Source organism: Mirounga angustirostris, unplaced genomic scaffold, assembly GCF_029215605.1.
Source record: "Mirounga angustirostris isolate CCGP_5_RB_7025 unplaced genomic scaffold, mMirAng1.0.hap1 SCAF_4, whole genome shotgun sequence".
NCBI classification, from domain to species: domain Eukaryota; kingdom Metazoa; phylum Chordata; class Mammalia; order Carnivora; family Phocidae; genus Mirounga; species Mirounga angustirostris.
In genome coordinates, this window is record NW_026991712.1 from 33,790,466 (window position 1) to 33,813,021 (window position 22,556).

Consider the following 22,556-nt stretch of genomic DNA (forward strand, 5'->3'; position numbering starts at 1 on the left):
AAGCCAGCCGCCTCAGCAGGACCCTGCGGCGCTCCGTAGTTCTGCCGACCGAGGTTGGCCCGAGGTGGTTCTTAGCAGTGCTCTCGGGTCCGCTTCCCTCGGCCCGAAACGGCCGCAGCTGGGGGCGGGGCGGGGCGGGGCGGGGAGGGAGGGGCGGGGACTTGGCGGAGGCCGGCGCCCCGCCTCCTTCGCCCTCTCCGCTGGCGTGACGTGCTACCTCGCCCCTCTCACGCCGGCTCTGCGCTGGGGTCTCTCCGCTTAGTTACCGCGTCCTAGCGCTGGTCCCGGAAGTGGGCTCGCCCCCCGCGGTTTCTGGTCCTGCGCGGCGACGGTCGCCACGGTGGCGGCCACTGCATCTCCTACCACCTCCGCGGCCCTGGGCGTGGTATCAGCGGGCCCTGGGACTATGACGGGCCAGGGCCAGTCGGCGTCAGGGTCGTCGGCGTGGAGCACGATATTCCGCCACGTCCGGTACGAGAACCTGGTGGCGGGCGTGAGCGGCGGGGTCCTGTCCAACCTCGCGCTGCACCCGCTGGACCTCGTGAAGATCCGCTTCGCGGGTAAGAGCCCACTCGGACCCTGGGCTCCTTCTCCTTGCTGGTACCCCGAACTGGGTGATAAGCAAAAGGAGGCCTTGCTTTCCCCTGCCCCTTGCATACTGCGAGGCGAGCGTTGAAGCAAATGCTGCTTATCCGGCCTCACCTGGAACTAGATTTGAGGAAGGGGAGCCTGGGAAAGGGATCCGGCCGGCCTTGTCCCAGTTCCCCAAGTCTAAGGGATGGAGAACAGGGATAGAAAAGTCTGAGAAAAGTTCAAATTGGCGTAGGATGGGGGACTCAACGCCGTATTTGTAAAGTGAGAAAGGGATTGGCACATTTTAGGGTTTAGCCCTCGCATGTGCTAATCATTCACCAACCGTTGGAGGTACTTTGAAATCTTACGGTAGCCACGTGTTTGGCAGCTGAACTGAGAAAAAGTGCTTGGGCTACGGCGTAATCCTCAGCGGGTGGCTGGGAATAGGTTTGGTTTAGGATTCTCTTGAAGTCTTGTTTTTTGGTGTTTATAGTGTGGTACAAAGTCCTATGAAGGAATAGATAGCTAGAATCCAAGTGCTATTTTTTTTAAATTTATGTTTATTGAATTAAGTGCAGGGAGTTAAGTGAAATTTACACAGCACCTTAGAAGTTAAACTCAACAGTAAATTCCGGAAAAGATAGTTTCGAAGAAGGTCTTGATAACTTTACTGGGAAACTATTCTCTGGCATTTGGTTTTCTTACTACAAGTTCTGCCTTGAGAATTAGATCTGCAGAAGTGGTTCATCTTCAAGAGTCAGAATGATTCTATCCGCCTAAAATATATTGTTCTCTTAATATTTGTAGACTGCTGTATAGGATACAGAGGTACCTAAACAAAGTTCTTATCCTCAAGGGACTTATAGTCTAATTGTAGGCTTGAGTGTTAGTCACATAAAAGATAATTCTAAGACAACATAAAATCGAGGGCAAAATCCAAATATCAAAATATGAGTAGAGACAGACTATCAGGAGAATTATAGATTGCTGACAGCCATATGTATCTGTATCTGTAAGATTCCATTAGATCTTGAGGTTCCCCACAAAAGGACTGATATTTTGACAGCTGGAAAGGAGTCAAGAAGCTATTCTACAGAGGAAAATCAGTGAAAATTATGGAGTATACTTCCTAGAAGAAAACCCAGAAAGGCATATAATTTTGTCTAGGAGAAAAGGTGACAGTTGGGATGATCACTGAGGAATAGTGTTGGCTTGGTGAGTTTAAGACTGTGCTATGAAGCAGATTATGCCTGAAGAAAGGGAATTCTTGGTACCTGAGAAGATTGGTCATCTTGATGAAATGGGGAGAGTCTTAGGAAACCAGTGTGGCCAGGGTAATAGGTAAGATGATTGAGACTGGATGGGAGGACAAAATTAAAGATCTAGGAATCAAAGTAGGACTTTGTAATGATAAAGTGTGGCTGTGAAATCGCGATAGAAAAGAGGAAAATGTAGGAAGATGAATAACTGAAATCAAAATAGTTGATTGGCCATCAGCATTAATGCTGTAGTTTTTATGCTTCATAAAACTTACGCCCTTGTAATGAAATTTTAATTACCTAGTGACAGGGGTATTAGTACTGAATGTCCCATTAAACCAAACCTGGAATATTTCGATGAGTTCAGGTGCAAATTGGAACTCAGAAGTGTCCAGAGTGGTAGAAAGATTAGAAATCACTTGTGAGAAATGACTGAAGAACTAGTTTGGCTGCAGGTGGGTGGAGGGCAGGGACAGGTATTTGAAGAGCTGCCATGTGTGAAAGGGATTTATCTTATTATGAGTTCATCTAAAGACCAGGTAGAGGTTGAGTGGAAATGACAGGCAGGCAGATTGTGGCCTGCCCCAAGTGGGGGTGCTCAGAAATGAAACTGGTGATATCTGGAAGTGGTTCAGGACTAGAATACAGTAGATAGAAGATACTCTTGGTTGAGTGGAAAGGTCTTGAGGACCCTTCTAACTTTAAGATACAATTTTAAATCATCCAAGAATGATGAGAGAGAGGGGTGCCTGGCTGGCTCAGTTGGAGGAGGGTGCGACTCGATCTTGGGGTCGTAAGTTCAAGCCCCATGTGGGATGTAGAGATTATTTAAATAAAACTTAAAAAAAGACTGATGAGAGAGAGAATGCATGCCCCAATGAAGAATGAGGTATAAAAACAGTAAGTTTCTAAAATAACCTGAAAGCCTAATAATCCATAAGTTAATCGAGGAACCAAAATGTAAAATCAAGTAACAAGAATACCATATAGTCCAGTTTTGTATATATAGGGTAATATTGCACGACCCTGTAGCTTAAAGAAACTAATACTCACTTAATGCTTGCTGTGTGCCATACATGATTTTAAGGGCTGTATATGTATTAATTCATTTAGCCCTTTGTAATTTTTATAGTTAGGTTCTATTATCTTTCCCATTCTGTGGATGAGATAACCACAGAGTAATCAGGTAAGTGATGCAGGGTCACACACACATTAAGTGTTGGAGTGGAAGGGGGCTGCAAAGGAAATTTAGTGGCCCGCGAAGAAAGAGGAAAATCAGGAGAGTGTGGTGTAAAAATAGCCCAAAGAAGAGTGTTTAGGAGGTAGACAGTCTTAGGTGCTGCTGAATGGTTGGAAGAAAGAGGATTCCCAAAGTTCCCTTTAGGGGCTTTGGAGCACTTGCAGTAATGGGTGGAGGCCCAAATCACAGGGCAGTGGACAGTTCATACTATCACACCATTGTCCTACTTTCTAGCCTAATTTCCTACCATCCCTTCCCTCCATCAACTGTACACTTTTCACCAAAGCCCTAATGTTCTCCCAGACGGTGCCAGGCACTGGGATGCTTGCAGGTTATCTACACCAGCTATTGCACTTGTCTAGAGACAAACCTTTCTCTCCTGTCCCCAAAGACAAGTTTCTAATCAATCTTCAGGGCTCCACCCAAGCATTTCTCTCATGTTCCCTGTCACTCTACTGCATCTCCCCAGTTCCTTCTATACAGAACATTTTTTTGTGTTTCTTCTGTAATCCTATAGCATTTCATTCACCATAGTGCTTGTAACTTTGCAACGTGATTGTTCCTGTTTGGCCTTGAAGATTATGTCTTCCTCAGGGTCAGGGTTTGTGTCCTACTTATGTTTAGATTCCCCCTTTGCCTGGCAATAATAAGGAGTCAATAGTTTTTCAATTTTTTTATAAATTGATAGGTGTACAAATGAATATTTTTCAGATTTAAAGATTTGATCCTAACTATATAATGGAGACAAGATTATAGTATCAGGGAAGTATAGGGTATAGAATGTTGTTGCCTGTTACTGAGATACTTAATACTCTACTTTTATAATTAAGTGACCTGTCAAAACAGTAAAGAAATCATTGGTTCATACCCATGAAAAGCAAAGATGGTGTTTCTGTGGTTTTGTTTTTTACCTCAAGAGAGAAATTGTGTTGTGAGCTTATTATTGAAAGGAAAATGGAAAGGTACTTAGAAGAAATTTATGAGGAGAATAAGAGATGTGAAATTCAAATTCTGATGTTTATCAGAAAGATTATGAAATAAACACAGCAAAATGTTTCTTGGGAGCCAGTCCCTCTATTACTTGCTTTTAAACTTGGTATCTTGTATAAACTTGACAGCAACCTGTGAGGTAGGTCATATTTATCCCCATTTTATAAATGAGGATGCTAAAGCTCAGAAAGATTAAGATCATGTAGCTAATTAGGGAAATTAGATATCAAACCCAGGTCTTCTGACAAAACCTCATGTACTTTAATCTCATTTCATGGTGTAACATTGTTAGGTTAATGATGAAAGAAATTGACTTTTCTCCCTTTCCCTGGCAATGGCAAACAGTGATTCTTTGCCAGGCTGCGTTTTGTGGTGGAGTAGTGACAAAGGGGACAATGAACTGGGCGTGCTTTTATATGGCCAGAGGACTGTAATTTGCATAAACTAGAGGGCAGTTTCAGTATGTACTTAAAACCTTTGACCCATATTAATTCCCATTCTAGTAGTTAATTCTAAGGATATAGGAATTTGAATGTTGTACAGAATATTCTCTAGAAACCTTTTAATAATAGCAAAAAAAAAAAAAAAATGAGAACAACTCAAAGGAGAGAAAGGTTTGTCTCTAGACAAGTGCAATAGCTGGTGTAGATAAACTGCAAGCATCCCAGTGCCTGGCACGGTCTGGGAGAACATTAGGGCTTTGGTGAAAAGTGTACAGTTGATGGAGGGAAGGGATGGTAGGAAATTAGGCTAGAAAGTAGGACAATGGTGTGATAGTATGAACTGTCCACTGCCCTGTCAAGTAGGGGAATGATTGTACAAATGATGGGATATCTATGAGAGGGAAAACCATCATACCATTTTTAAAAATCTTTTGATAGTCTATTTAATTACAAATAACAAGTTTATAATAACAGAGGAATTCTCACAATATACTCTTGAGTGAAGAAAAAAGCAGTATACAAAACTATATGTAGTAAAATTCCAATTTTAAAAAATCTAGATTATAAATTTGACATTATTTCATTCCATTTCCCCATAGGAAACAGAAGGCACATTCAAAATAAGATAATTAAGGGCGTGGCGGGGGGGAGGTTGCTTAACAGGACTGTTTACAAAGATACGGGATTATAACAAAACTAGTACAAAAGTATAAAAGAGATTATAGCAAAACTAGTATAAAAGTATAAAAAGGAATACTGCAGTATTCTGGAGCTAGAAACCGTTTGGGCTGTTGCCACCTGAAGGGCCAAATGTCAAGGGGGAGAAGGTCACTGAGAGAGGGCCCCCTTGAGAGGAGCTGTGACTGGCAGTAGAAAAGTGCAGCCCACCTAAGGCAACCCCATAGGAAGGGAGGTAAAAGAGGAAATACCTGCATCCACTCTCTTCCATCCCTCTGATCTCTTGTCAGGCCTCCCCACTAGCCCAACTCAACCAGAAACTAGAAGACAAGGTCAGGCTGCTAGGCAGAACGTGGTAGAGAGGGATGGACAATGGATCTGGAAAAGAAACAATATTCAGGATATAATAATTGAGCAAATATATATTGAGCGCCTACAGTGTACAAAGCACTAAGATAGGAGTAGAAATATTGCATCAAAGAAGTAGTAATCTCTGCCCTCACAGAGCATCTTCCTACTGGGCAGCCAGAATAATTGAACAATAATGATTGCAATGAAGTGTGTTTTTATTATGGTAGGGAAAGTATGGTATGCCATGGGTGCAAAGAAACTTGAGCTCATCTAGGGGATAGGAAAAGGATCACCAAGGGAAATTATTAAACAGACCTGAAAGAGGAATCAAAGTTAGCTGTGTAAAGGAGTTAGGTGACTGAGAAGACAAGAGTGTTCATGGCAGACAGAATAGCCTGTGTAAAAGCTTTAAGGTTCAGAGACTGTAAGAACTGAAAGTTGTTGAAGATTCTAGCAATATGCATCAGATATTTTAAAGAGAAATTAATAAAGAGTAAATAATTCCAAAAAATAAAGAGAAATATTTTTCTCTATCTAAAAAGGGTTTTCTTCTGAATTTATCTCCGTACTAGGACTATGTGATGTCTGTGTTTATATGTGATTCAGAGCTAGAACTTGCCTCTCACCTAATTTTGTGCCTTTACTGCAGTGAGTGATGGATTGGAACTGAGACCAAAATATAAAGGAATTGTGCATTGCTTGACTACCATTTGGAAACTTGATGGACTACGGGGACTTTACCAAGGAGTAACCCCAAATGTGTGGGGTGCAGGTTTATCCTGGGGACTCTACTTTTTCTTGTGAGTAGATCTGGGAGATTTTACAGTATTAAATAAAAGGAGTTTTTGTTTTCAGTGATCTGTACATTTCAGTTGATGAAGCAAGATGAGTCATTTCATCAGTTTCTGTGAATAGAAAGGGTCAGAAAGAGCAAAAGGCTTATTACTTTCCTTCTCTCTCAGCTATTATCAGAGGCATTTGGTCTGCAAGAAAGTTCTAAATAGGAAGAAGGTGAAGGATGAGAAGCCACCTCTGTGAGGTGAATTCGGGAAGATGCCTTATCAAAGTACTCCTGATTCGTAAGGAAGTTGGAAAGCCGAAGAGGACATGTCTTGGGGTCCTCATAAGAACACATACACTGGGAGCCCCCTCTTGGGAACAGAAAGTAAAAGCCAGTGCGCGGCTAAGAGCTTGAGGCACATCCCTTCTTGCCTCCTGTTTGACCTGCTCCATCGTCTTCCTAGCTCGTTCATTTCCTTCCTCCTTCCCCTGTCAGGTATGGTCACCGTGTGAAATAGCTGTGATTCTGTGAGCAGTGAAGAAGCCGCAGAAAGTGCCTGTGACAGGCGCACCCAGCTTACTGACTGTGCAAGAGCGTGGGAACAGAGCACTGCATTGCAGGAGCGCTTGCTGCCTCTGATATTTGAACCTGAATCCAGGATTGGGGAGGCTTGTTTTTGTTTTAATAGATGGCATTTTTAGGAGAACATCAGGACCTGGTCTATTTGCCTTTTTCTCTTTTGTGTTGTATATTTTACTTTATCTGCCATAATTCTATGGCAGTATCCAAACCACAGTCTTCTTGGCAGTGGGGAGGAGCAGAGGGAGAGAGAGAATCTTAAGCAGGTTCCCCACCCAGCGCAGAGCCTGGTGTGTGGTTCGATCTCACAACCCTGAGATCATGACCTGAGCCAAAGTCAAGAGTTGGAAGCTTAACCGACTGAGCCACCCAGGTGCCGCCAAACCACAATCTTAAAATATTTTTTAAGTGAATGCAAAACAGATTCAACCTCAAAATTGTTTAAAAATGTATTTTTCTTCTTTTTGGTTCTGAAACACACTTAGATGGGTGAAACTATAGGTTTAAAATTGATTCTATTATGAATTTTAAGTTGTGTAGGTTCTCTAAAGAGAGTTTCTAAGGACATGCTCTATGAATGTAAGGTTTATGTGATGAGAATTTCTTTAAAAAGTGTACTTGCCTCATGTTAGAATAGTATTGGTAAAGTTTGGAAGGATTTATGTAGCTGAACTCTTCTTCCAAGAGGAAAATGGAAATTGGAGTTAGAGAGAATAGGCTGATCTGACTCCTCCGCTGAGAAACATTGAGTGGCTCTCAGTTTCCTGCCAGATAAAGCGCACGTGTCAGTCTGCCACTCAAGTGTGTCTCGGTTTTCTCTGTCTTCCCCTGCCGCCCTTATTATAACCGTGGCTCATGCTCACCTGTTTCCCCATTGAAACTGTACCTGTCTCCACGCCCCACCAGTGCCGCCTCCTACACAAGCCTTCTGTGAGCTCAGCCATAGTTTCTCTAGCTCTTATGACACCATCTCTGCTGTCTTTGTTATGATTACTTGTGTGCTGCCTCTGGTCCTTGTTATTCCATAAGAAAGACCCACTGAGTGTTTTATCTAGCAGAATTGCCAACCACAGTACCTGAACATGGTGCTCAGCACTTCTTTGTTAGGGGCCCCCTTTTGTCCTTCTGCCTTGTCTGCCCCATTGTGGCACCACTGCTACAGCCCTCCCCCTCCTAGTGTTCCTGTTGTCGCTATTAATTGGTTAAGTATGTGATTAAAATATTTTGCATATGTAGTGGTAGCCGTATACATTTCGGGGGCGGGATGGGTAAACTCTTAGAGTAAACCATTTCCAGCAAATCCATTCTTGGTTGCCTTATGCATTGACTTTGACTTCTGGGGTACTGCTGTTAAGTTACACACATTTTAAAACAGACTTTACTGCTCTATGACACCTATTTAAATATTTATCAAACTGCTTATGTTTAATTCTCTTAGTTACAATGCCATCAAATCATATAAGACAGAAGGAAGAGCAGAACGTTTAGAGGCAACAGAGTACCTCGTCTCCGCTGCCGAAGCTGGTAAGGCAGTGTGTGAAATCTAAAACAGCAACTACCAACTTGATTTTCACTTTTGTATTTTGTTTGCTTTTTTCCCCCCATTGAACAATAGAGTTTAAGTATGCTTATGTAACCAGTTATCACATGGAATTTCTTAGAAAGCAACTCTTCTTACTGGTTACTCTGGACAGATTTCAAGAATTCTAGTTATCACAAAGGAAGTAAAATTTAGAAAAGTTATGAATTCTTGATAGTTTAAGATGATTTGGTATGGTGTTTTCTTCAATTAAAGTATAATTTCAGTTTTCAAATTAGACAGTTTAGTAGCCTTGTTTAATTGTCTCATGTATGTATAATATTCTGAAGAGAAAAGCAGAACAGGACCCATAAATCTTTATAACTCATACTTTGACACTTTGTTTACTGATAGTTCTTGTCTTAAAAAACCTACTCATTTTTGAATACCTAGCTGCTCGCACAGACCTGAATCACAATGGGACTTAGTAAATGTTTGTTGAGTAAAAGACTACTTAGGAAACTCAGTAAATGAGAAACTTAACCAGGTGAAATTCTTCATATACAAAATTGTCACTTTCTGTAAAGAATGTAAAATATTATTTATCGTAGTTCTTTAAGTTTTGAGATGTGTTAGCTACTTTGAATGGATTTGAGGAGGATTGTGGTAAAGTTGGGATGGATACATATATAGGCACATGTAGAAATTATTGAGGTGTTGGATTCCTGATCCTTTTCCCCTAATATCCAACCCCTCTGGGTTATACTTTGTCCTACTCCTAAATATTTATATCTTATCAGAGTACTCTTCCTAGGACTCCCATCTGTTCTCTACACCAAACCATACTGTTTAGGAGCCAGGACATCTTTGCTGTCTTCACACCTCAAAGGGAAAGTGTTTCACATTTCCATTTCCCTTTTAATTTACCTCCCACTAACTGAGTGAGGAACTTTTTATGACCACCAAAAACTATGGCTACCCTTTAACCCTCAGACTTCCTCAGAGATTATATCTCACTGTTTCAGGTACAACCCCTGGGCAACCCATTGTTTATATTAAAGGACTGTTCTTAATCTGGATTGTCATAAGTGACAAAGTACCTGTATGCTGAGTAATCTTATTTAAATTTGATTTTAGGAGCCATGACCCTCTGCATTACAAACCCATTATGGGTAACAAAAACTCGCCTTATGTTACAGTACAATGGTGTTGTTAACTCCTCACAACGACAATATAAAGGAATGTTTGATACACTTCTGAAAATATATAAGTATGAAGGTGTGCGTGGATTGTATAAGGTAATGAATTATCAATATTTCTTGAATAACTGACCATTGTAACTTCCCTTGACTCTGTTGTCTGAGTTCTGAATGACCTCTAGTCGGTCCTCAAAAGAAGCCAGACTCAGGCAAGAAACAATTTAATGAAAACCGAAGTTCTAGTTTATAAACAGAAATTGTGCTTTAATCTGTTTATCCTAATTACCATAAGGTACATCATCGTGACACTGGTGGGTGTGAGAAGGCCTGTCTAAAATTTTGTACAGTAACCATATGTCTAAGTCACACATCGAGGCCACCCATTCCTTACTCCTGTCCCTGGAAACTGTGGTCCTTTGGGAACTGGCTTAGTTTTTGTTTTTTTGTTTTTTTAATTGTTCCCTTTTAGGGATTTATTCCTGGGCTGTTTGGAACATCACATGGTGCCCTTCAATTTATGGCATATGAATTGTTGAAGTTGAAATACAACCAGCATATCAACAGATTACCAGAAGCCCAGTTGGTAAGGTGGCTCTTTATAAAAGAAAAAGGATATCATTTACGTTTATGAGCATTTAATAGATGGAAATTTTGTTATGTTTACTTTGGTAATATTGCTATGATGACAACTGCCACTAATTTAATTTACAGTTAAATATTTTATAGGCAAATGACACGTGTTAAAAATAGAACCCCTTATTTGCTAGAGCTTGTATTAAATGGGAAAACCATATTTTTCACTCTCAGATCCATTTAAACGCTTTCCTATATAATGTTTACTTTTATATTTGTAGAGGAATCCCGTCTAAAGAAAAATAAATGTTTTGTTTTGTCATTTTAGAGCACAATAGAATATATATCTGTTGCAGCACTCTCCAAAATATTTGCTGTGGCAGCCACGTACCCGTATCAGGTCGTGAGAGCCCGTCTTCAGGATCAGCACATGTTTTACAAGGGCGTGCTGGACGTGATCACAAAGACGTGGAGGTGAGAGCATGCGGCGTCTCAAAACGGCTCTCAGGAGCTGCCCTGCATGCCTCAAAGTATCCGGTTGCTATTAGTTGGGTAGCAAACGCCACTGTGCTGTGGGGAAAACATGGCTGGTGGCCCCTGCTTTTCTGTTTCCCATTGACTACCTATAGAACCACAGACTTAATCTCTGAGGCTTGATTCCTTCATTTGTAAAATCAGAAAATCTAGGCTGACAAGGTTGTTAAAAAAATCAAGTGAGATTAGGGCTCCTGGGTGGCTCGGTCGGTTAAGCATCCGACTCTTGATTTTGGCTCAGGTGATGATCTCAGGGTTGTGAGATCGAGCCCTGTGTCAGGCGCTGCACTGGGCGTGGAGCCTGCTTACAATTCTCTCTCTCCCTCTTTCTCCTCCCCACCCCACCCACCCCCACCTGCTCACACTCTCTTTCAAAAAAAAAACTGTGCTTCAGCAAATTAATATACCAAAATTTAGGTGTCAAAAGATAGTTGAATGGCATTGAATATAGGAAGTCATAAAAACCCTAGTTTAATATAATTAAACTGCTACTTGCACAATAATTTGCAAACAGTTGTCTCCATATAGGGAAGAGATGCTCGCTCTTTAGCCTGTGGAGAAACTGTTATAGGTAGACATCCCCGTATTTTTCTGTAATTCTGAAAGGCCAGAGCAGAATATTTAGGATGTTTACATTGAGTTCAGTTCAGTAAATATTTATTGAGAACCCAAGTGATAAGTTCAAAGGCCATATTTCCATTCTAGGTATTAAGGAAATAAAGTTTTGTTTTTGTATGTGCTAGATTTAGTGTCACCTCGCATTTATATAAGCTATAAGGTTTTTAACGCGTACATCAGTTAATCAGTTAATGCTCCTGTATGCTTGTACGTTTAGAGACATTTGAAAGATGGTAGTCATCATAGCACTTTTCAGTTTTGGAGTGCCTCTGCCCTCTCTTCCTGAGTCAGTCACAGAAGGAATGGAAGCCCCTACAAATAGCTCGTAAACTACATTACTTTAGCATGTCGAAAACATGGACTTAAAGCACAGGGAGGCTTGAATGCTGATTTCATGCCCTATGCCAATTAAGCTTCTGTATCGTCAGGTTAGCTATGTAGGAAATTAAGCATGTTTCTATTTTTCCCTCTAAAGGAAAGAAGGCATCGGTGGATTTTACAAAGGAATTGCCCCCAATTTGATTAGAGTGACTCCAGCCTGCTGTATCACTTTTGTGGTATATGAGAATGTCTCACATTTTCTACTTGACCTTAGAGAAAAAAAAAAAGTAAGCTAGAAGAAGATAATTCCAGTACATCTGCTTAAGGGAGCAACTGTTCTTTCTTTGTGTTTGAGATGTAAACCTCGGAAGAAGACTGCACAGCAACGTGGTTCACAATGGAAATCGGTCTGTAATCATTAGAAGTCAGAGAACTGCTAAGACTTGGCAATGTTTTTCTGCTCTTTGCCTTCCCCGTACGTATGGGACTTGGCTACCTCCGCCAGAAATGGCTCCCACCAACACAGTAGTAAAACTGACATCAAGCGGAGAGTTTCACAGATTTCTGTATGTGTCCGTTCACGTAGAAGCTGATTACAGTATTTGCTTAAATGGATTAGATAAATGTGCTTCTTTTTCTGAACTCATTTGCCTGGATTGGCTTTAAAATCAGTCTCTGTGCAATAGAAAGAAAATGGCTTCTGAAAAGAATTATCATTGCTGTTTCAAGGGTAAATTAAACTTTAAGGATTTGCTGGGAAAAGTACTGCTTAAATCCAGACCATTTTTGAATTGGGAAATTTTGGTAAGAAAAAAAAAAAAAACGCTGTCAGTGTGCTTTAGTTGTAATTCAATTGGAATGTGCTAACTAGGGAAATTTGAGAAGTTCTATACTTCTCTTAATTTGAGAAATATCTGGTATTTGTTGTCATTCTGTCATTAATTTTTTTCTCCAGGGGCTCTTCCATAATTTAAAATGTAATTGTGGATCCAGTTATTATATTTTTTGACATAGGTACTTAGTTTCTCTTAAACTTAGAAAATCTGAATTAGGATCCAGCTTTGTCAGCCCTTACTTAGCATATTTGGCTATAAATCACTAATTGGCTGTAGATGACTAGTAGATCACCTCATACAGATACTGGAAGGATTGGAATGTGTTTGTTGAGAAAGTGTGTGAAAATAAGAAACTAACTTCCTACTTCAGCTATCGGATATATGGGTTCAGATCCCAAATAAATGATTAATCTCCATTGGTTGTTCATATTCAGGTTTAAATACAAATTACATTGACAGCCATTATTGATTTTACTTCTTTAAGCCATTGTAAATATCTATAAAAGCTTGCCCCCAAAAGGATGCCAGAATAATATTTTTATTTATCATAAACCTTTATGAATGCTGTTGCACTTCCATCTATTTGTTGTAAATAAAACATTGTGGTTTTCAAAGCCATATTTTAATGGTTCTTTGAAAATAGGTCTATTTTTTATATTTTGAAAATGGCATTGTTTTAAAAACATGAAACAGTAAGTATCTAATTGTATTTACTCTAATCTCTTGTAACATGCACAGGAATACTTTATAAATTAAATGAGATGTATTTTTTCATACTTCTGGATTTACTATAATTAATATGAAATTACTGTTTGGAGTTTTAGAGGTAGTGCCATTGTTTGAATGCCTCCTGTGTACTCCCAAATTACTAAAACATAATTCCTGTCTTCTAAAAGCATACAAGCTTGCAGAAAAAATAAATAAGCATTAAGTAACTGATAGTTCTAAACTAACAGGCAAGAAGATTTCTACAAAGCCCTGTCAGAGTTCTGAGAAAAGAGAACTCATTGCACTCATGCAACAACAAATTGTTACTGAGCTCTTGCTCGGCACCGTGCCAGCCCTGGAGATAAGCAGGAAACAGGCCGGACAACCCTTCCTGCCCTCAGGGGGTTTTCATTTTAGTGCGAGCAACAAAAAACATAAATTATGCATAATACAATCTCAGATATTAAATGCTGTAAGTAGAACTAAAGCAGAGTTGGAAATAGTGCTGCTATCTTAGGATGGTTAGGGTAAGGAAAGACCTCTTGGAAGAGGTAGTATTTGAAACATTTTGAAAGAAAGGAGGAAGCAAGCCACAATGAGATAGGGAAGCACATTCTAGGCAGAGAACTTATGAAGTACAAAGGCCCTGAGGCAGGAATTAATTTAGCTGGAGGGGATGAGTGAGGAGAGGGTGGCCAGGGAGGAGGAAGTTGGAGAAATGACCCTTATAGTATGGTAGGAAAGAGTACAGGATTGTCTTTAAATTTCAGTTTTCCCATTTGCTATTTGGCCTCAGGCCAATCAAGTTTTCTCATATGTAAAGTGTGTCTTAGATTTGTTCCCTTGTGAATGAGGATGATATGAGGATGCCTGGGCAAGTGATTATTGAGGGAGTGCTCTTATGAGAATCTGTAATGGAGTGAAGAAAACAGAAGTTTCAGCCTGACCCTACAGGACACTCTGCAGTATGAATTAGACCACAGAGATTGTCCTGCCCTGAGGTGAGAGGCTGGGCTGTTGTGTTCTCACATCAGGCAGTCATTGACAGGTATACCTGTCATGGGAGGAGGGGAGGCTAGGTCCCTCTCAGTCAAGAGCAATCCTCCAAGTAAGGTGGAGGTGACAGCTCTTAGCAGCCCTGTAAGAAAAAAGGGATTTGGTGGGTCATCAACAGCGTCTGCCAATGAGGATATTAAAAAGTAGGTAGCTCATAGGATCATTGATCGGATTAAATGGATCAGTCTGTGTAAAGTGCTTAGCATTTTACAAACAGCATGGGCCAGATCTTATAGGCCATGGTCAGAGGTTTAGATTGTGGGAGAGATCATTCTAGTGATTGTATGAGGAAACAATTAGGAGACAAGAAACAGGGTTACTAGTTAGGAAGCTTTCACAGATACCTAGTGAAGAGCTGGTGATAGCATGGACCTGGTTGATGGAGTTAGAGATAGTTTATAGCTTGGGGGGAACTAGAGCAGGGTTCATGGAAGGGAAAACTTGAAGCTTGGCCTTGATGGTAGAGATTTCAAAGGGAACCATGGAAAACACAGGTGACATGTCTTGAGCAGTGTGTCGTCAATGTGGTAATAAAAGGAAGAAGAGAAAGCTGAAAGACCAGGACCAGAATGTGAAACTCTGGAGTCTTACTAAATGTGTTTGGGTTTTATTTGATGAGTAAAAGAGAAATGAGAGACATGGTTACGTCTTAAGGGTGTCAGAAGACAACCAATCAGATAAGAGGAGCAAACTCAAAGGGAAGGGGTTATCAACCATGTAAATATTTCAGTAAGATGAAGATGAATGTCACTGATAACTTTAAGCAGATTCCAGTTATAGAGGCTGAAGACAGATTGCAAGCAGCTAAGCAGGTGGGGCAAAGAGCAAGTATTCATTCCACTCTAGGTTCATCTTTCTTGGATTTCAGCAGATAAAGGAAAGGTAGAGAGAAAACTTTAGCTTGAAAAAGGTACAGGGAGTCTAGGAAAGGGTGCGAGCGGGGAGGTTGGCCAAGGGAAAACCAGAACACGATCGTAAAAATGCTCGAAGGTTAAGATCTAGGCCAAAACAAAACTTGGAGTTCAGCATCAGAGAATGAACATATGGTAGAATGTGAACGAAGACAATGTTGGGTGCCATGCCTTGTGAAAAGAAGGTTATTACGTTGTCAGTATGTGCTTTTGTAGTGTGGCAATTTTAGAAGGTCATGTTGTTTAAAGCTGTACTGGAGAAGGGATATCAAACTAAAAAACACGTTTGAGTTCAGGAGTCATCAGAGCAAGGTCTGTCTTTTGAATGTGGACACATTACTGAACATAAAATCCTCCAGACAGAGTGTTACTACTTTACTAGCAAGGCCTCTTTAGTGACTGTAGAATTACAGAAATAAAATACCAGGAAATGATTTAACTGTTTCTTTTCTAAAAATGTATTAGTTAACATGCAGAAAGTATGTGAAGTTTTGGGTTACTTTGGGTGAGGTCTTAAATTTCTTTCGGAGTGAGTGAATAAGAAATAGACTCTGGAAGTATCTATAGTGAATACCTTGTTACCGGCTGCTTGGCATCTATTTCCCTTCTGAGACTAGTAGCTGGAATTTCTTTTCAGAACCTCTCTCCTCCCTCCATTCTCACCTTTGTGGTTTAGATGGAATTGGCCCCACCTGCCCCAGAGGGGGCCCTCATTAGCAGAGCCAATCTACATGTGCCAGCTCTGTTCATAAGGAACGTTTGGAATTGACACAGTTGCCTAAGCTGGCCCAGTCGGATGACTCTGAAAAAGACATTTTTTTTCTGTGTGTCCTGACATAAGTTCTCTCTTTGTTGTTTCATCAGTTAGGATTTGTGTCCTGATTCACAAAGCTCCTCAAAGCCAATTCAGATTATGAATTGGGAAGTGGGAGTTTGGAGTCAAAATGAAATAAAAACCAGGGAAATGACAATAAAAATTGAAAGAAACTAGGACCTAAATCAGGTCATATGAGATTCTGGATCAATTCTGACCCCCAGCTACATGTACCTCTATAGTTTTCATTTGAGTGAACCAATAACTTTATTTTTTAAGCCACTCTCAGTTGGATCTTTCTATTACTCGCTGTGACTGGAAGCTTCCCAGATGACACAGAATCTGTGATACAGACCCTTAAGTCTGTGTGTCATTTTCCCATCAACTGTCATGATGTTGAACTCTCGTTTCTGTGGAAATTGATGTTACCTTTAGGAAAAAGGAGCGCTTTGTGACCCTTCCATAGGTTGTATAGGTTTTTGAAAATGTTTTTACCTTAACTGAAAAACATTAGTTATTTAATATTTATAAAGAATTAAAGGGGTTATTCACCTCACCATGAGACGCATGAAAGAGGAAGACGGATCAATAGCCTTAGAAAAATAACTAAAATCTGCTATTGGAGAAGGTCCAACTGTACAAGTGTTGGATGATTTGAAAGTTGTCCCCTATGTATTTTCTGACATCAAATATTACAAAATTGTGTGTTTATATTAAATTTCAGTATATATTAATTGTGATGCCAGGCAAGGCTAGAAAGTGATAAAACCAGTTCATACTCAACATGTCAAAAAGCAACAAGATGCTTTTGTTAAGTAATTCACATTAACCTCTTTCTCATCCAGGCTTTAAAAGATTTCATAACTAGGGGGCACCCAGGTGGCTCAGTTGGTTGAGCATCTGACTCTTGATTTCAGCTCAGGTCATGATCTCAGGGTCCTGGGATAGAGCCAGCATCAGGGTCCCGGCTCAGCAGGGAGTCTACTTGTCTCCCTCTGCCCCTCCCCCTGCTTGTGAGCTCGCTCGCTCTCAAATAAATAAATCCTTTTTAAAAAAAAAAAAAACTAATTCATAAATTGATAAGGTAAGTGAAGCATGAAATATTATCCTTAGTAGTAGTAAGGCAGAAATTAGAGAATGAGGCTTATAACTGTGTAAAAGAGGGCTTCCTTATACTAAGCCTGAGTCATACAGACCTACCCATCCAGCCACAGAGAGCACTGGACCAACACTCTTACAGTCTGTCCTTGTAAAACAGTAAGGAGGGAGTGCCTGGGTGGCTCATTCGGTTGGGTATCTGCTTTGGCTCAGGTCATGCTCCCAGAGTCCCAGAACCGAGCCCCATGGCGGGCCCCCTGCTCAGTGGGGAGTCTGCTTCTCCTTCTCCCTCTGCCCCTACCCCCAGCTCCTTCTCTCCCACTCTCACTCAAAATCTTTAAAAAAACAAAAAACCAGCAAGGAGATACAGGGCTGAACTCATGCTGTGAGCAGCTTGTTCCCAAAGAGGAGAGAGAGAAAGCATCACTTGTGCTCACTTCCTTGTCCCCAACTCTTAACAACTGATCACACTCTTACCAATCTAAGTCAAGCAGGAGACAGATTTAACCAGGAGAAGATTAAGGAATTGCTAAGCTATGATAAATATATTACAGGAACTCTAAACAGTACCCTAAAGCTGAGAAAGTAGCCACAGAAGGACAAGCTTGGAAGAGGGTCCCCCTTTGAAATTCAGACCTCTTGAAGAAAGTGCTGATGCAGACCACTGGATGATGAGGAAGTCTGCTGGGTTTACTGGGTCAGAGCTGTTTTAGAATTACATAATAGGAGGCAGGAAAAGATCCCTTAGGACACAAAGCCAAGGCTAGTTGAGCAGGTGGCCAAGGGAGTTGGGACATTTTTGCAGGTGCAAAACCAGGGCAGACTTTGTCCACGTTGGAAAGGCGTCAGGAACAACTCTGGGACAGGCAAGCCGAGACTTGTGGATGAGCATGCTGGGGAATGACGGGCACTGCTGCAGCGGAGGCCAGGAGTATGTGGCGTCCCTCTCAAGTGCAGCAAGATAATCAGACCACCGGGGCTGGGGCTGCAAGTCCTAAAGGACTGTGCATTCTGGGTGTGCAGCTGGAGCAAAGTACCACGAGATAGACACACACACCACTGATAGGAGCAAGAAAAAGCACGTTGCGGCACACTGAAACCATGTGCTTGCTTGCTTCTGCAATGTCCCTCCAGTATTCTCTTAGCAGGCTCCTTCTAAAGGAGAAATACTTAGAGGCCAGTTCATTATCGCAGCTGTAGGCACTGAAGATAGAATTTAGAGCTCAGAAGCAACAAATTGATGAGTAGTTTAATTGACCCTTTGGAGTACTTAGCTTCATTTGCAACCTTCTACACACATTCCAATTCCCGCACAAGGACGAAGCAACTAACTGTATTTTAACCCTAGCATGAGACAGCCATCCCGATAAGTGAAGTGCCTGCCCTTCCCCCATATGAGAAAACAAAGCCCAACAGTCATGGAATCCATTGCTGGCTATATTAAATACTCCTCAAATTCAGTCATGGTCCCAATGAATATTTTGTTAACTAAAGACTACATTGTAAAGTTGACCTCCACCAACTTTTATACAAAATAAAGATGGGAAGGAGAGAAAGGAAGAAAAGGGGTTAGCATGTATAAACAGGCATATAACAAAGAGAAAATATCCAAAATTACCACAGTCCTGGTTTCTGTCCTTGTTCACAAGGCCGTAGTTGGTATCTATAGCTTCCACCTTTAACTACCCATTCCACATCTTCCTTGCCCACAGCCATAACCCACAGCTCTGGGCTCTTTACCTGGTGAAGTCGATCCAAATCCTCCTTTCTGAAAGGTCTGGATCCCCAGTCACTCTGTCTTTTCTGGTTCCTGCAGTTCTCCATTAATCTTTGACAAGGAAGTACTTTTTAGAACCTCAGAAAATATTCTGGGTTCCAAACACTTCCACCATAGTAGCAACCAATTTCCCTTGGTCATTGGGATCCATCAGCAAAGCCGATAGATAAACCTCCTGTTTTTCACCTGTTGGTTCAGTGGTATAAAGAGTGCAAAATGGCCAGGTGGCGGTCTGCAGTAGGTGGGCTTCTAACACATGTTATGATCCCTGCCCCCTGATGTAAACAACCTATTTCTACTTGAGCATAGTTGGTTATCAAGTCCGTGATTATGTTATATGGCAGAAGGAATTCTGCAAGTGTAATTAGGGTCCCTAATCAGTTGGCTATAATCCAAAAGGAGATTATCCTGGGTGGGTCCAACCTACCTAATCAGGCAAGCCTTAAAAGCAGACAATTTCTCTTGCTGGTCTGGAAGAAAAACAGCCATGTTGTAAGAGGAGGGGCCACATAGCAAGCACCTGGGAGCAACCTCCAAGAGGTAAAACCAGGCCTCAGCTCACATCAAGAAAACAAGCTATTCAACACAGCTGCAAGGAATTGGATGCTGCTAACAATCACATGAGCTGACAAGAGAATCCTGAGTGTCAGATGAGACAACTGAGCCAATATTTTGATTTCAGCCTAGTGACACCACGAGCAGAAGACTCAACTAACCTGTACCTAGACCCTTGGCCCACAGAAACCATGAGATAAATAAATTTGTGTTGTCTTAGTCTACTAAATTAGTTATGCAGTCAACAGAAAACTAGCACAGTCCCATCTTCCAATTCAGCGGAACTACTTTTGTGTCCCCTGGTGGAAGCAGTCCCCTCTTGGATACCAAGATCTCCAAACCAGCCATTCAAGGTTGCCAGGACAGGAAGCAAAAAGTCTACAAATGAGTTATTAGGTATAATAGTGAGAGAACACGCTCTCACTTCCACTGCTTGTATTCTGGCTACAGGAGAGATAACAGCATATAATGATTTCTGATCCAAGCACATAGTGTGTCTTGTAAGACAAACCCCCATTCTTCTAGGATGCTGTCTATTGACTGGTACCATAATGAGTCCTCAGTAAGCCATTTCACCTTTCCTTTAGACTAGGCACTCCCAGGTGATGGGGTATGTAGTAAGACCAGTTAATTCCATGTGGTGAGCCCCATTGCTGCACTTCTCTGTTGTAAAATGAGGTTTCTGGATCTGGAGCAGTGCGGAGTAGAATGCCATGACAGTGGTTAAGGCATTCTGTAGGTCCATGCATAGTAGTGCTGGCGGAAGTATTATGGGCATGGAGGGCAAATCTATATCCAGAATATATGTCTATTTGCATGAGAAAGAATCTCTGCCCCTCCATGGTAGAAGAGGTCCACTAGGTGTCTGGCTTGTCCTCTCAGGGAATGGTGCCAATATTACATACTCAATGCTGGTCTCTAAGTAGTAACATTAGCCAGGCCAACCTTTTAAGGGAAATTCCATGCTGTTGAATAGCCTCCATCCTTGCCACCATGGCCCCTTTGTTCATGGGTCCATTGAACTAGCACTGGCGTGGCTGGGGAAAGGAGCTGACATCAATAGTGTGTTATTTTGTCTATCTCATTATTAAGAGCCTCCTCTGCAATGGATGTTCTTTGGTAGACATTCACATGGAACCCAAGTATCTTCACAGTCTGTGCCAATTTAAAGAGGTCTGAACTAACTTGTCCCCACCCAAAATGTTCTTAATCCCAGTCCCATTTCTCAAAATTTTTACCCATCTTGGTTAACTTCTCTTTTCAACATTATTTCATCTAGACTCCTTTTCACCCACTTTTCCTTTCCAGATATTCTGAAGCAAATTCCAGACATCATATCACTTTACCTTAAATATCGCAGGACCTCTAAAACATAAACATTATTCAAAAATAACCACAATATGGGGTGCCTGGCTGGCTCAGTGGAGCATATGACTCTTGATCTCGGGTTTGTGAATCTGAGCCCCATGTTGGGTGTAGAGATTACTTAAAAATAAAATCTTTTTTTTTAAATATTTTATTTATTTGAGATAGTGAATGAGAGAGAGAGAGAGCATGAGTGAGAGGGGGGGCAGAGGGAAAGGGCAAAGCAGGCTCCCCACTGAGCAGGAAGCCCTATGCAGGGCTTGATCCTAGAACCCCAGGATCATGACCTGAGCCAAAGGCAGATGCTTAACCAACTGAGCCATCCAGGTGCCCCTTAAAAATAAAATCTTAAAAAAAAAAAAGTTCAAAAAAATAACAATACCATTATCATACCTAAAAAATAAGTAATTATTTGATATCAAATATCCAGTTAATGTTCAAATGTCCTCAACTATCTCAAGCATCCAATTAAAGTTCAAACATTGAGATGGATTGATATGATAGTAAATCTCTTTTAATCCATGTTTTTTCTTTCTCTTGTTTTGCAATTTATTTTTTGTTGAAGAAACCAAGTTGTCTTTCAAGTTTCCCACAGTCTAGATTTGCTGATTATGATTATGTCAATTAACATGTTCTTCTATCCCTTGAAAATATTCCTAAAATTTAAGGGTTATATCTGGAAGCTATATCAAATCCAAGTTTGATTGTTTCTTGGCAAAACTACTTCTTGGGTGGTATTACATACTTTCATTAAGAGGTACATAGTCTGGTCCCTCCCTTTTTGGAATGTTATCAGTCACTGATGGTCATTGCTAGATCCCTTAATTTGTGAGGGGTTGCAAATTTGATATTCTAATTCCATCACTCTTCATTTGTTATCTATACCAATACACACTACAAAATACACACACACACTTCTATAAGGACAAATTTCCCTTCATCAACAATTTGGTCACCCAGAAATGTGGTTCATATTGAGAAAGTAGAATAAACGCTTGTTTTTTTCTATTTACCAATTTTCAAAGTAACAAGTTGGTTTGCTGGCATCCTCCAAGTTGACCAATGAAATTTGTTAATATCATTATGAACTCCTGCATTAAAACATATTTGATGTGTTGCAAACCATTGCAGTTATTATCTTTATTGACACTTACATTGTACCATCGTTGCCAGTGGGAACCAATTCAAGCTGGATCTTGGATCCTTTTCAGTTGTCTTTCAGAGCTGCCTTGTTTTCCAGTATGCCACGATGTTCCAGACTCACACTGTACATTTCCTGCCCCAGAGCTGAAATCACCCATTTCTTCAAGGAGGCTTAGTTCCTTTTAGTAGGAAATGGAATGTGGAGATCTCAGTCGGGGTGTTACCCGACTTGTCATCATTTCTAAGCCTTTTCTAGGTCATTGTTTGCAGGCCAAAAACTAGGAGGCTTTATTGTTATTGTTTTATAGGCTTCTTTAAGATAAAGTACTTCAGGAGTTCCTGATACTTCCAATTCAAGGCCAGGATTCACCTAACTTTATCAGTCTGACATCTGTACTTCCTTCATCATGAATTCTTTCTGATCACCTCAGCCAGAGGTAATAGAACATCCTTTGAATTGTACCACCCCTCAATCAACTTTTATGTCAATCAACTTTTATGTCAATCAACATACTGGTCTTTGATTTATTGTTATTTTTGTATATATCTTATCTTCCCTACCAAGTGGCAAGCAGTTTGAGGACAGAATTCCTCTTTTTATTCTTTGTTAAAAATAATGATCTTTTTGGGCGCCT

The 22,556-nt window shown here is 40.8% G+C and overlaps 1 protein-coding gene across 1 annotated transcript; it reads left to right on the plus strand.

Moving 5' to 3' along the window:
* The first annotated feature begins 158 nt into the window (after window positions 1–158).
* On the plus strand, window positions 159–16,574 carry SLC25A32 (solute carrier family 25 member 32). Its single transcript, XM_045896122.3, has 7 exons — window positions 159–560; window positions 6,184–6,334; window positions 8,333–8,418; window positions 9,551–9,711; window positions 10,082–10,195; window positions 10,514–10,659; window positions 11,813–16,574. The coding sequence occupies exons 1-7, from the start codon at window positions 407–409 to the stop codon at window positions 11,952–11,954; spliced, it is 954 nt and encodes a 317-aa protein (XP_045752078.1). The 5' UTR covers window positions 159–406; the 3' UTR covers window positions 11,955–16,574.
* The last annotated feature ends 5,982 nt before the right edge of the window (window positions 16,575–22,556 follow it).

Excerpts from the sequence above, each read along its gene's own strand:
- SLC25A32 (XM_045896122.3), top strand. The coding sequence starts at position 407 with ATGACGGGCCAGGGCCAGTCGGCGTCAGGGTCGTCGGCGTGGAGCACG. Across the intron at positions 561-6,183 it reads CGTGAAGATCCGCTTCGCGG|TGAGTGATGGATTGGAACTG; the intron begins GTAAGAGCCCAC and ends CCTTTACTGCAG. Across the intron at positions 10,660-11,812 it reads GTGATCACAAAGACGTGGAG|GAAAGAAGGCATCGGTGGAT; the intron begins GTGAGAGCATGC and ends TTCCCTCTAAAG.